The 15,607-nt window shown below is 39.7% G+C and overlaps 1 protein-coding gene across 4 annotated transcripts in view; it reads left to right on the plus strand.

The window, feature by feature from the left end:
• The first annotated feature begins 1,337 nt into the window (after positions 1–1,337).
• The window catches only part of si:ch211-243j20.2 (uridine-cytidine kinase-like 1), a 36,717-nt gene continuing 22,447 nt past the window's right edge, over positions 1,338–15,607 (plus strand). For 2 of the 4 annotated variants that reach the window (XM_034200589.1, XM_034200588.1), the window contains exons 1-5: positions 1,338–1,464; positions 7,386–7,442; positions 7,769–7,977; positions 11,678–11,784; positions 14,604–14,774. In XM_034200589.1, the coding sequence (XP_034056480.1) occupies positions 1,355–1,464; positions 7,386–7,442; positions 7,769–7,977; positions 11,678–11,784; positions 14,604–14,774 (654 nt within the window). In that variant the 5' untranslated portion in view covers positions 1,338–1,354. The remainder of the gene's footprint in view (positions 1,465–7,385; positions 7,443–7,768; positions 7,978–11,677; positions 11,785–14,603; positions 14,775–15,607) is intronic. The other 2 variants (XM_034200591.1, XM_034200590.1) reach the window with 1 other exon arrangement.

A 15,607-nucleotide genomic window follows, 5' to 3' on the forward strand; every position in this document is an offset into this window, starting at 1 on the left:
TATTATTGGCAACTGCGTTATTTTACCCCACAGGTTTTCATATCATAATTTGAATTGCACGATTTTTGAAATGATGTTTTATTGTAAGTATTCAGATGAATCATATCCACATTTCTGTCATTTTTCAATCAGCCTTTCTTAGGCTTCATGTTACTTCATCAATGCATTAAATTCAGCTTGATTAGTGCTTTAAAAGCATACGTATGCCGAATAAAGGGAATGATTCTGATTTCTTGTATATTTGAGAAAGAAACACTGTACTTAGAAAATAGACTCATGCCAGTATGAACATATACTCAAACTAAAATCATCAAACCGAATTGGGAGTAGTGTTGATGTACATAACGTTAGATGCTTGTTAGATTAAATAAGGCTCATTACAATCTCCGAAAAATCCCATTGATGCAGCCAACAAATAGTAAATAAAGAAAGCAAGACAATAAAGTCTAAAAAAACTGCACTTATAAGCAATTCATGTCTCTTGTTACAGACTTGTTTTTGTGTCAATCTAAGAAGAATATATTTTGTTATAAAAAGCCTATGCCTCACTTTACTTCAAACTGTGGCTTATTACCAAAGACTAAGACCTGTGTGAAAAATCCACAGTTGTTTGTTGACTAACTGCATAATATTATGTATTATTATTAGATAACATTTTTTACACAAAACAGAGTTAGTTGGTTAGTTGGCCTATTTATGGGTTTTGCGGTTCTGAGTTATCATTCATGACCAATGGTGCATTCAGGGACCATGTGCGTCACTTTGTTAGAAAAAGTGGCAGGGAAAATGTTCCAGATTTATCATCAGCATATAGCAGAATACAGAATATGTCCCGCTCCTGGGTGTTTAAAAATAACACTTAAAATAAAATAATAATAATTAAATGATGAAATAAAATAATAATAAGAACATAATTAAAATAATGATAATACAATTCATAATACAATCATAAAAACTAACTTGAAAAATAACATTTAAAGATATTTAATATGAAAAAACAGATTTATTAAAACGAAAATAAAGTGATGAAAATAAGAATTAAATACATCAATTTAAAAAAAAAGATTTTTATATAAACTTGATAAAGATTATTGAATCAAAAAATGTCAAAATTGCCCAGTACTTGTGGCAAAAAAAGTAGTGAAGGACATTTTGAGATGAAGTTGTTTCCATTTATTAACATGTACTACTCATAGACTGTATGGCGCTGGGTACTACTAACTATACAATGCATTCACGTGCTTTTAAGGACTTGGTACACATTTTTCCGATTACCTTAAATGCAGCATGAGTTTACGCTGCCTGACGTCATCACGCTCTCACTGTTTGGTTTCCGCGCCGCGCTGTTGCCAACATGGAAACAGCCAGCTGTAGCAGCAGCAGCAGCGATAGTACCGTTAAACCGGCAGAACAGCCGCCAGATGAAGGTGTGGAGGCGGACAAGTCCATGTTGAGGTCCGACAGGTAAGTACAACAACAAAAGAAAGCCTGAAAGTCTGCGACACGAAGCAGACACACTGTTATAACGGCTCATGCTCGCTTGCTAAGCTAACGAAGCTAGCTTCCACAATCTGTACCCACGCATTGTGCTAAAGGGAACAAAAGATACACAGACAAATCAAATAAGGTTAACACAACAACAAAGAGGTGCTGGCAATCTCTTTAAATATGTGTCAGATGTTTGTGTGTTTTGTAGCTACAGCTGTGTTAACACTAGCTACCTTCCCCTGGCTCAATACAGCTTATAACGGTCTGTCATGCTTTATGGAAACCAGACAAATTGTTGACATATCTTGTTGGAAAATGGTTTTTAATGCTTTAACATGATTTTTTACATTGTTTAAATGTGTCCTGGTAGATTTGGCTTGCCCAGAAACCATTTACCTCCCATATGCCTTGTTTAAAATCGTATTAATGATGAGGTATATAGGTATTTTCTACTTAAATATTCATATATTATTGTTAATGTTGTTGTTTTTTGAAGTCTATTTTTAAACTAATTTTGTAATTCCTCTAGATTGACTGTCAACATGCTGCTGTGACAAAATAATGTCCTATCTTGGGATAAATAAAGTATCTATCTATTATTATTAACAACCACAGCATCTCTATGGTTTTAATATAATATATTGGATGTTTTGCTGCACTGCCTATCGTTGTACCTGGTGCGATGACAATAAAGGAATTATATTCTATTCTAATGCTACTTTGATAGCACTCTCATCTTGCATATTTACCACGTAGCACTGAGGAAGTGAAGGGGATCAGGTGTCTGGCAGTAGTACTGAAGATATCCTGCAGATGGCTGTGCAAACATCTGTTTATTCACTTTATGTGTGATTATTATAGTATAATTTCCCCCACATGGATTATGCTCAATTCTGGGGGGATATGTGTCATTTCTGGCATGAAATAGGTCAGGTTAATATGGATTGACTAAGGCCCCGTCCACACGGAGACGAAACGGGTGTTTTCCACTATAGTTCTTTATCGTATGGACGAGGCGGAAACGGAGCCCTCAAACGATAACGCATCCCAAAGTGGGAAGGTCTGGTAACCTAACGCTTGCGGCACCGTGTGTACGCTAGGGCTGCTCGTTTATGGCAAAAATCATAATCTCGATTATTTGGGTCAATAATTGATATCACGATTATTAAAAAACGATTATTTACTTTGAAAACATCCATTTATTGAAAAATGTGAACATTATGTTTTTAACAGTTGATTACCCTGAACTTTAAGTATAATTCAACTGAAAAACCAATAAAAAAAATTGAAATAATAAAATAATCGTTTTATTTCAATTACATTGTTTTCGTAATCGTTGTGATTAAAATACGATTAATTGAGCAGCCCTAGAATACGCCCTAAACGATCATAGCCCCGCCTCTCCCCACCTCTCCTGCTCACCCCCGCGTCACCCGGGTCATTGCTGATGCGTTTCGCCAACAACAACAATGGCGGGTCACAGGGTTGCGTTCGTGCTCCAGATGCTACTGACCATGCTACAGATGTTAGTGCCAAATCTACAGCTCCTCTACACAACCATCAGCAACAAGTGGACATGGAGATCTACATGAAGTACATGTTGCTAAATCCACCGCAGGGCATAACCAGAAGGGCAACCATGCTCAGGGGGCGCTTCGTCGCTGCTTTTGGTGTATTTTGTGGCAGAAGTACAGCGCCACTTACAGGCCAGGCATATGTACTACAGCGTCTCCAGCAGGGCTCGAGCTTCAGGACGTCCCGTCGTCCCGGGGCCGAAAAAAATAGTGTCGGGGAGGATAACAAATAATTTTGGGACGAATTTGGGACGAGAGTTAAAATAAAAATACCCTGCTAATTCTACTACAAACGGCGATGAAAATAAAACCGACTGCACGTTTTGTGTAGCACACAGTTATTAAACCTCCTTGTCAACATAAACACCATGATAAACACACACGCACAAAACATTTAGAAACCTGTGAAATACACACACATGTAGCTACAGCTGTGCCCACGAATTCCTGGCCCGCAAATTTGCGGGTCTAGCTACTGAGTGTGTGTATTTCGCGGGTTGAGTGATGTACAATGGCATCCCGTGGAGGAATTCTGAAATGTTTTACCGTTACATCACAAAAACGCACAGCAGAACCAGACCCTGGAGCGCCGGCCTCTTTATTTACTTACTCCTCTTCATCCCCTACGGGTAATAATGCTGAGATGAGAACTCTCCATCGTATTTAGTCCTTAGCAATATGCTGCCTCTCTCCATGTAGGGATGGGTACCGAGCCCCGGTATTAAACGGGCGCCGGGCCGGAATTATTAAAGACAGTGGTAACGTTAAGCTCCGACGTTATCGGACTTTTTATCGGTACTGGAGACATTTAAAAAAGATATGTCATATGTATTATTGCTACATACACATTATATCGCAGTTTTAGTTTCACCAACTCCGTTTCTAATATGCAATAAGACTACAACATGCGTCTATGATGTGTTTTCGAGCTTTCCAATCCAGACGAGATCTCTCTTTCCCGTCTGTGTGCGAGGGGGCGGGGCCGTTTGTAAAGGCCTCCTGGCTGTGTTACAGACTGTCATCCTGGTTAGTGGTTACTCTGGGTTCTGTCTTCAGGATATTTTTTTGTTAATTGGATGGGACTTGATTGGATTCAATATTAGAGTAATTTTCTCATTTGTGTGTTTGTTTAAATATATTTGGCCTTTGTTTATGTGATTGAATGATTTACTCAAATAAAAAGGTTGATGAATTATCATCTAATGATTTGTATGATGTTTTATTTATGTTAAAGGCCACTTTGAATGATTTTAACTAATGTTAATGTAGAAAAACTAACATTTTAAATTCGGGACGGTCCACATTCATTTCGGGACGGCTTAGATTATATTTCGGGACGGTTCCGGGAGGATGGGGAAAAAAGTTAGTCGAGAGCCCTGGTCTCCAGCGGGTCAAGCGGTCTCGTGTGAACGGATACATTTCTTGAGCCGATTCCGTGTGGACGGAAGACTTTTTTGATATCGACATCTTTTCATTTCCGTCTCCGTGTGGACGGGGCCTAATACAAATGTAAGCTATTGAAGCATTGATCCTTATCTTATGCACTTAAGTAGATTTTAATTGGCCTGTCAGAATTGTGGTAGCAAGCTCTATAAGGCTTTCTCCATTGTCTTCATAAAAATAAAGGACCACCTTTTAACGGAGAAAATCTAATGCCTCATAGAAACACCCACATTGAACATTACAACAATTAAACAGCAGCAGCAGTTTTTAAATGTGAAAGAACATTAAGCATCTTACGTATTGAAAGAAAACTTTATTCATCAGATACGCAGACATTTGGATAGTTATTACTTCAAGAGATTACACAAACAAGTTTGAGAGAAGCTTATATTTACAGTACATTCATTTTTCAGACACTTTGCCACTTACACCACAATGAGAGAGATTAGTGCCTTTTATTAAATACTACAAACCGCTGCTAGGGAAGTATTTCAAACTGTTACGGAAAGCCCTTTTTCCTCTGTAAATGTCATGCCCACTAAAGCACCTCTTGGCCTGCAGACTGTACTGTTTTTACATTCAACATGTTTAGGATAAGCAAGGAAACAATGCACCGCCAGATTTAGACATTTATTTTGACCTGATATAATCACAGTGCACAAAATGTCCCAGCCAAGTGATGACAGCTTTACTCATGTGAACGCTGGCCCCCCCCCTGTGCCATGCTGAGTCCAGGCAGCGGTGTGTTTTCCTGGGGAGAGTTGGCAAGTTCCCCCTTCCTCCCCCTCAACCACACCGACAGCAGACCTCCCTGTGGAGAGAAAGTTCAGAGAGAGTCACTGAAGATCACAGACTCCCTCTCGTCTCTCTGCAGGACAGAGCAGCATCTGCAGCTCCACAAACATCTTAAATAACGGCTTTAAATGATCACATTTGGGTCAAAGAGTCAGAGGTCCTGATGGAGCCATTTTCTGCCCACTTATAGCTTCTTTGAGTAGCTATGCGTGATCAGAAAAAAGCTCACCTTGGCTTACTTAGCTTTGTGGAGCCTGCAGATACTACCAAACAACATAATTGCCTGTATTTGAGCAGCAGCACAGGGCCAGCTATGAGCTTAAATGGCATTTCTGATGGCAACATATACTAATAAACATTCAAAAAAAGTTAACATTAGTCTAAATCAGAAGTGCATTGTATGGAAGCCCATTTCCGCCACTTAAAAAAAATTAAATCCCCATGAAAAGTCATAATTATGAGATCAAAAGTCATGAGATCAAAAGTCATAATTATGAGATCAAAAGTCATGAGATCAAAAGTCATGAGATCAAAAGTCATGAGATCAAAAGTCATAATTATGAGATCAAAAGTCATAATTAGATACTTTGTCACAACAGACAAACTAGCAGCTCTTTGGCTCGAGTTCTCCTATTTATCTTGACACGGAAATGGATTGCGAGTACATTGAGGACTACTTTAAACGTGGATTTACAACAGATGAAATACTTAATTTGCTTGCTGATCCACATGGAGTTGTACTAAGCAAACGCACCCTTGACAGGATTTTAAGTAGGGATGCACGATATTGGTTTTTTGAAACCGATACCGATAACTTCCTGCTTCTCAAGACCGATACCGATAACCGATAATAATATAATATATATATATATATATATATTAAATGTACCTGTAGTTTTTGCACACCTGGTGGTAAAAAAAAGACTAGTAGTGAGCAAATGACATGAGCATTACTACTATGAACAAAACTAACCCTGGGGCTGGGGTCGTCTCTGGCAAACTTCTTGCCTTTTTCAAAAGCCTCGTGGATAGGTAAAAGCCCCGGTGCCTTTGCAGCTGGCTTTGGATTCGCCGCTAGTTTAGCAGCGCAGGCGTCTTCGTACGCTTTTAACACACCATCGTAGCGATGGCGATGTTTCAGATGACTAATCAGGTTGGAAGTATTATAGCTCGTTGCCTTTTTCCCTCCTCGTGGAACTTCTGCATTTGTTAATACAAATAGCAAGCGAACTATCTAACTCTGACATGTTTGTTTACTGTCCTGGCTTCACGGCCGCACACCATTTACGTCACAGCCAGGCATGAGTTAGGGAGCGCTGGATTTGTGAAGAACTCCCCTCTTCCTAAACCACTAATACCACAGTACTGGCAAAACGGGAGGAGCCGAGTGAAAAACAAGCGCCCCTCATCCCAATCCACCCACAGCGCAGTATTTCTTTCTTTTTTTTACCCCAAAAATATATTGTATATTATCGGGGCTATTAATACTGTTATCGGGTTTATCGGGATGACGTCATAATTCCTAATATCGGGCCGATAATTATCGTGCACCACTAATTTTAAGCAAGAAGCAGCTCTGGCGTCGAAAGAATAAAACCGATGTGGCTGAGGTGGCAACCTTCATTGAACAGCAACTGGAAACATCTGGTCAGTGTCATGGTTACAGATATGCACCAAAAATGTTGGTTACATGGAATTGTGACTGACAGTCAACTGGTTTGCTTCCAGTCAAGTCTTCAGAAAATGCTTTTATTATTTATTTTGATCCCTGATAGTCACTACCAAGGTATCAAATACTCTTCAATTCAACATCAAATCATTTTGTGAAAACAAATATGTAACTAAAACTCAAATATGAGACTATTCTTTTTCAGTTTTATATCTCTTATAGCTTTTCCAACTTCCTGATCGATGAATCAAGAAAATATGTGGCAGATTAATCTTTAATTAAAATGTAATAGTAGGGTTGCAGCCCTAAACTCTATACCTAAACATATATGATATTGTGTTGTAAAGCTTGTATGAAATCTGTCACTATTTTGGCTCCCACTATTAACCATGATTATGATTTGTATTGATTTTTAGTGCCCAGTCTGGTCCCTCAAATAACGCCCTGCCTTTTGGAAACTTGACAAATCACAGGTATTTGGTCTAAGAATATCCTGCAGTAAAGCAGACACTGTTATTGTGCTTATAAATGGAGCTCCAGTCAATCCTCAGTGAATACAATCCTACCCAGATCAAATGCACGCTAAAGGGTCATTGAAAATGTTTTCTCTGTGTTATTTTTGTTGTTTGTTGTTCATGTGTTGTGTCTTGATATTTGTCTGTTGATGTGACACATGGAGCTGCTGTGAAGCAAGTCACATTTCAGACTTCATCTGACCATTAAAGTGTTATCGTATCGCAACTAAAGACCCATCACCTGAACAGAAAACATGTCGATTTTCTGCTCTCTTCCCCTCCAGTGGGAGTGGAGATGATTCCCTGGACGGCCTCCCGAACTGTGCCCCCCGCTGCCCTTTGACCCCGTCTCTGTCACCACGGAAACGGACAACCAGCCAGTCCAAATCGGAGCCTCCGCTGCTGAGGACGAACAAGCGCACCATCTACACCGCCGGCAGACCCCCGTGGTACAACGTCACCGGGACCACCTTCAAGGAGGCCTTTGTTATTGGTGAGAGATCCAGCAACGGATAAATGCACCTGTTTTAGTGTTGATTCAGCGTTATTGCTATGGTACAAGATTCAAAGGCTTTATTGCAATATGCACAGTTGCTACTAGGGGTGGGGGAAATAATCGATACAGCATAGTATCGCGATACTTTGCGTGGCGATATTGTATCGATACACGGATGCCATGTATCGATATTTCATCATATAAACTTTTTTTATATATAAAGTGTAGCGTATCCCTCCGAAAGACGGTCGTATATAAAACAGCAAGTTACGTTAAGACATGTATACAAGCAATGAAAGTAACAAATACAATGCCATCTCCTTTTCAGGTTCAAAGAACACAAATTGGGTTATTCACATTAACTATTCATATTGCAAATACATGTTTTAACCAGGAAGGGAAGACGGATATGGATATGACGCATGGGATTTGCAATATCGCAATATATCGTATCGTGGCTTAAGTATCGCGATAGTATCGTATTGTGGGGAGCCTGGTGATTCCCACCCCTAGTTGCTACAATGAAGACATGGCAAGGAAAATGTGAAGTCCCAGGCTCCTCCAATAATGCAACATAATATATAAGACCCTAAAACAGGGGTGCCCAACCTTTTTTGAACCGAGAGCTACTTTTAAAGTTGCCAGTCTGCCGAGATCTACCAGTCCAAATAGAGAGGCGTAGCCATTACTGACAGCCTACTACCAGGTAAATACACACTTCTACTTGAAGTGTGTATTTACATTTGTACGATTAATACTTCATAAAATCCTGCAGATCCTTTATCTTACCTCTTTCTAATCTACACACATACAAGTATTTAACTGAAGTCACACAACAGTGTTGTTGATACAGAGTTTATTCACACATCACTACAGTGGGTAATGTTTTCAAGAAACATTGAACAGTGCTGCCACATATGACACAGGAAAAAAGAAAATACTCTGAACCCTTTCTTTGCCATTATATAAAAATAGTGTTGCTACAAAAGTATAAATTAGGCTCACTAATAAGACAACTCAGATCTGACGCTACTCAGGAATCTGCTGCCAACGTGCAATAAAAAAGACAACATTAATAGAATCAAACCCTTTTTTGTTGCATTTTAGTAGATTATAAAAATAAATGCCTTTTTAAAAAAATAGGATGCAAGCAACACTAGTTTCTAAACCTGAATTGATAATAGACTAATCAATTTAAGTTTGCATTCTTATACCATTTTGTACAATAATTATAATGAATACGTTCAAACAAACTAAAACTTACAGCTGATTAATAACAGTATCTAACTTGAGTTTTTATTATATCAAAAACCTGTTGAAATGCTTCTGTTATTTTTACTGTCCCCCAAAAGCGCGTCGGCAGCCTCCAGGAATGCTTCTTTCACAACTTCGCCGTCTTTGAAAGACTTCATGTGTTTGGCAAGAACGTGCCTGACACGATAAGATGCTCTGGTAGCAGCCTTGCTCTTGTTGTTGGGCCTGGTGAAAATGGACTGCTGTGCATTTAGCTGTCCTTTCAGGCCCCTCCCCTTTTGGAGCGTAGGGCAGAATGAGGAGGGAATTCCGTCTCGTAGCGTTTGTGCACTGTTTTGAAATGCCGCTCCTAAATTACCCTTCTTCGATAAAGCCACGCTCGCATTGCAGATGAGACAGATGGACTTTGAATTGGAATAGATACAAAAATAATGATCCTCCCACTCGGAGTGAGAATTATATATTTTGGGCTTTTTTTGCTTCTGCCATAATTGCGGTCTTGTGTGTGTGCGGAGTGTCACTCCTGTTGACACGGACAACGTCAGCGAAATAGTGCCCACTGCCCACAAGCCACTCCCTGACACATGGGGTCACGCCAGCCAATCACAAAGCTTTGATGCGTTCAAGTGCATTATTCTGGCACAGGAAGATTATGTTTTAGGACATTAACGATAAAACAGAATGTTGTTGTTCTATTTTTAGACACATCTTGCGATCGACTGGGAATCTCCCCGGACCGGTTGGGCACCCCTGGTCTACACCTTCGGGTGTCCCAAACATTTTTTCCGTTGGGGGGGGTACCCGAGCAGCACCCTGCCAAGGCAGTAACCCTAGGCGACACACTGGAGTACATCGCTGTTTGTATGTGAATATCTGACCCTTGATTCGGTTAATCATCAAAATTCAATTAGTTTTTCCTGGACATTATCTTTAGTCTGCTATTGTCAATAGGACTCTGTGACTGGTTACCATTTCTCACTCGGCTTCACGTTAGTCGATACGGCTCTGGTTAAAAGGGCCTGGCTGGAGCGGAGGGAACTGACGGAGCATGGAGGGGAAAAACAACCCTCTTTAAAGGTTAATGGAAGACGGAGAGAGTCGGTAGAGGGGAGGAAAAGCAATAGGTTCCAATGATTCTGTCAGGTTGCCGTGTGACCTTTCTATATCTCAAACTGACACTGCTACCATCAGAGGGTTTGTTACGGCTACTTTCTTGTTCTTTGCTTATAGAAAAGACAGTTTTATCTGCTTTAACATTCCTGGCTTCACTGCTTGTTGACACAATATGTACGTTTGTATTATTTATTGTGTTTTTGGCACGTCTTTATTCGTATGATGTTTTAATGCTGTGTCAAGCACTTTGTGACTCTTGTGAAAAGCGCTTTATAAATACATTTGACTCGCTTACAATTGGTCACTTATGCTGAATCAATAGAAACACAGTAACTAGTGTAACTTTTCCCCCTTATTATTCATCATCTTGCAAGTTAGCGCCAGTATTTCTACAACCCGTCCGAGGCTCTATTCGTACGTAGAAATAAGGAGCGCTGCAGTGATTTATTTTACTCTGTTTCCCAGTCAGCAGTTTTGACCTCGATGAGTCTTATCTGAGCAAAAGAAAAAACATTTCCACACTCCACCCAGTTGTTTATACCTTTTTAGAAGTAGCTCCGTTGGCTATTTCGGCTCCACGCACACACACACACACACACCAACAAACACACACACACACACACACATCACGTTGGCAGGAAATGGATCCAGTTTTTCTCTGGCCGGGTTCCCAGGATCGTTGTTCTGAAGGATGGATGAATGTGGTCTTTAACCCAGGAGGTCAGCTGAGGTGAAACCGGCTCCAGACTCAACTTCTTACATTGGTGGTTCTGGTGCCAGCAGTTTATTTGTTCACGTTCTTACTCCAGCACAAGGAAGATTCACCCTGCCATTTTTTCTTACTGTTATTTTACTCTTATTCAAAATCCTATTTAACTATTTTTAATATACCTTCTGCTTCTTTTGTTATTGCTTATCTTACGTAAAGTACTTTGAATTGCCTTGTTGTTGTTAAAAGGTGCCAAACATACTGTATTAACTTGCATTGCCTAGTGCTTTTAGGATTTGTCAATAACTAGATTAAAATAAATGAATCTGCCCATCATCATTTGTTAAAGCCTACGTGATTACGTATTTGTCAAACTGTCCAAGCTCAAGCATATTCTGTTAAAGATTAAAAAACGGTAATCCTCACAATTGAGAATCTTGAACAAAGTGTTTTCTTTCCTCCTGAATTACTGCTTTAAAGGGTGAGCTATTTGTGCTTTTGTTTTAAATAGGAGATTTGGACAAGCCTTTTGCTCCTATAGTATGATCAAATGTGGTTTCCATTCTTAAATATATGAAACTCTGACCCAGTGTTGTGGTTCTTTGTGTTTTTCTTTTGCAGGCCTGTGTGGAGGAAGTGCTTCGGGTAAAACCACGGTAGCCAATAAGATCATCGAAGCGCTGGACGTCCCCTGGGTGGTTCTGCTCTCCATGGACTCTTTCTACAAGGTATAGACGATTCAAGGCTTTTATAGAGTGCCGCAGTGACGAGTCCTAAAACCCCGACTCGCATTTTACCACTTCCTGTTCCCTCGTCTCAGAGCCAATGGGATTTCTCCATAAGGTTTTGGAAAATATCTGGAACTAAGGTCTGTGGTTGAGACACATTGAAGAGACGGATCACGTTTTGTTCTACGACATTAAATCCATCAGCAGTGACCCCGTGATTTCTGAAGAGTTGACGAGTCTGAAAAACGATGGTTGTTACCAAGTGGCTGAATAGGACTACAGAAGTTGTCGAGGCCGTTGTGCGTCATTACGCCGAACACGTAAACACTCCTCTAAGTTAGTTTCTGTTCTGCTTGAAAGCAAGTCCCTGCCTCCTGCAGAGTGTGCAAACAAACGCTTCAACTCGTTCCATTTAGAATCTGTGTGTTTGAATATGGATCTGAAGTTGGCGTGACGTTGAAGTCGTGCTGCTGGACTCGGCTGTTATTCGTTTATAGCCTAACGTTAGCATTTAGCTTCTGGCGATTAGATTTATGATTTGAACATTATAAAAGTAGGGTAGACATGTGGAGATTATCCGGCTGAACAAAACGTGCATTTATCAGACAGGTTCGTTTTCCACAGACCTTATTTCCAGCTAGTTTCCAGAATCCTATGAAGAAATCCCGTTGCTTTTCTGTCGAGGGAACCCATGCGCAGCTTAGGGTAAATGTCATCCCTGCACCGCCCTGTTGTCATGTGTGCAAAGCTGCAGTGTAGATATGCCAATGAACCTCTTCGGTCCCTGTGAACATGATTACTGTGATTAAAAGCAGAAATAAGAGCTTTGATTAAAAGTGTTTTAACATTCAATTATAGAATCAATACAGTTCGATAACTTGCTCAGCATTTTGAAGTTTACACAACAACTAACCAGCTTTGATTTGAAAACAACAGCCTGTCAGGAAACATTCAATAATAACAAATGAAAAATCAAACTCTTTCCTCCGTCGTTGGTCCTTAGCAGTGTTGGGCAAGTTACTTTTTAAAAGTAACTAGTAATAGTTATAGTTACTGCTCTCAAAAAAGTAACTAGTTACTAAATTATAAAAGTAACTAGTTACTTTACTTTAAAAATAATAACAATACAAGTTTGTGTTGTTCTGTGGCACAGTAACTCCCCACATGTACATTAGTTAGGTGCTTCAGGAGATTGGCATTGCTGCTATTCGATGTGGACAATGCTTTCCGTCCGGCACACAGTTTACATTTGACCGTAATATTTTGTGCGTCCTTTATCCCCACAAATTGAAAATAGTGGTTATATCTCCAAGTTGTAAATGCGCTGCTGCTCTCGCTGATACTTGCATCTGCCATAGTGTGTGTGTGTGCTGGTGGTGGACGTTGCCGTGTGTGTGTTAGCAAGTGTTTGTGTGTCTGTGTATTTTCCCCATAAGGCAAGAGCCGCCCAACTCTGTCTCTGATTGGCTTACCCTGAAATGTTACCCCGCATTAACCAATCGTCACTCCTCTCTGGTCACTTTCACTTTTCCTCTGTGAGAGGACATCGCTGTATTCGCCTGTAAGCTACATCCGCAGGGAGATTCGGTTCAGTTGGATCACATAATGTAACGCACCCATTTAAATCACAGTAACTGTAACGGCGTTACTCAATAGGTAACTAGTAACGTTATTAGTTACCGCAAACGGTAGTTGCGTTACAGTAATGAGTTAGTTTGTAACGCGTCAGTTCCAACACTGGTCCTTAGTGATGATTTCAGCGTAATAAGTAAATGACCGATAACTGATTGAACCCAATATAAATATCAATTTATATCAATTACACCCCCCCCGCCCGTTTCCTCTGAGAACAGAGCCCATTATGTCTGCATGTCTCTATATATATATATATATATATATTAGACCTTGTTGTTGTAATCAATTAAACTCTAGTGAGTAGAATAAGTGGGAAAACCTTTAGCTTAATAGAGGAGAATTACTGTTTGTCAATGATGATGCAATGTCCTTTTAATTACAAACAATAGAGAACTGTTGCGTTCTATTAAAGATGGGAAAATGCATTGTGTATATGTTTTAAAATGCAATACCATAAAGATATATATTGAGTTAAAGCAGGTGGAGTTGCTGCGCTTCATTCAGAAGGAAGTACCCTGTGTTCTGGTCCATTACGCCTTCATTGAATTTAATTTACCAGATGAGCAGATACACATTTCTTTCTTTTGAAGATACTTTTATTGAATTGATGCAACGAAGACACGGGTAAAGAACAATGGGACAGATACAGATGGAGAGAGAGTGGAGATGACATTTAGCAACATTTTTTTAGCCCATTCTGGAAATGTAAAATGTCTTAAACCATCACAAAATACGACTGCTTTGATTTCCCAACGAACACTTTTTAATAATGTTATTACAAAACGGGAAAGTGCTAGATATAATACACGGGTACATTTAAAAAAACGTTGTATTGTCTAAGCTCAGAAAGGCAGACTTTAGACAGTATGACCTGGATGTTCTGATATTTAACTGAACCTTTAATATTTGGGAATGTTTTTTAAATGAAATGTATCCTGGGAGAAAATAATTCAAGTTTTAATGTTCTTACACTAAGAAAATAGTATCTAAACATCAGCATTTGCTTACAAAATGTAAAATCCTCCATGAGATGCTGTGGTTTTATTATCTAAAGTGCCATTAATGCCATTTTAATTGCAGCCCATTCACAGCAACCTTATACTATATATACAATAAAATAAAAAGGTTCATATCTTTCGTCCCGAACATTGCATGCTTAACTTGTTTTTTTGTTTGTGTGTCAGGTGTTGAACAAAGAAGAGCAGGAGCTCGCGGCTAAGAATGAGTATAACTTCGATCACCCCGACGCGTTCGACTTCGAGCTGCTGGTCACCGTCCTGAGGAAGCTGAAGAAAGGAAAGAGCATCAAAGTGCCCGTGTACGACTTCACGTCTCACGGCAGGCGCAAAGAATGGGTAGGAAACTTGCTTTTTTCAGGGTTCCCGCGGGGTCTTAAAAAGTCTTAAAAATGATTTAGAAGGTCTTAAAAATGATGGGATTTGAAAGGTACTTCTGTGTAGCGATAGCGTCTAAATGTGTTTTGGGGGAAATGTCCGGGCTGCAAAGTAAGAGCCCTTCAGTTCCCCCCAACAATTTGTATTCAAATAAATCAACATGGAACCAGTAATCACTAACTTTGTTTCCCCCTGCCCCTTATCGGAGAACACCCAGCTAGTAACCTAGCAACCAGCCAAGCTTCAGCTAGCGGCAGTCAGAAACTCATGTATCTTCGAATCTACTTACAAACAAATATGGGGAAGTGTAAGTTCAACCGTATTTGGTTGGAAAACATCGAATGTAGTGCTTGGTTCGAAGGCAGCAGAGCACTGAATATAGCTCTTGACACACACACACACACACACACACACACACACACACACACACACTTTTTGTCTAACACGCTAACACAGTTCTGTGTACTGTTATATTCAGTCATTGTTCTTATGTTGAACGTGAATACATTTACTTTGTAAGTAATTATGGGACGTATTTCTTCTTTCATAGCAATTTTCCTTCATACTTTCTTGCTGTGAAATAGGTCTTAAATTCTATTCAAAGTGGTTTTAAAAAGTCTTACATTTGAGTTGGTGAAACCTGCAGGAACCCTGCTTTTTACTTTAGGGCTCCATTTTAGATGTGTTGCTTTTGGTTTAGTTTAAAAATAATCTTTACATTTGGAGACAAAAAGGATATTTCCCAGATGATGGTAAATATGGTTTCGACATCACAACTAATCTGACTATACTTA

This window comes from Gymnodraco acuticeps, unplaced genomic scaffold (assembly GCF_902827175.1).
Source record: "Gymnodraco acuticeps unplaced genomic scaffold, fGymAcu1.1, whole genome shotgun sequence".
Taxonomy (NCBI): domain Eukaryota; kingdom Metazoa; phylum Chordata; class Actinopteri; order Perciformes; family Bathydraconidae; genus Gymnodraco; species Gymnodraco acuticeps.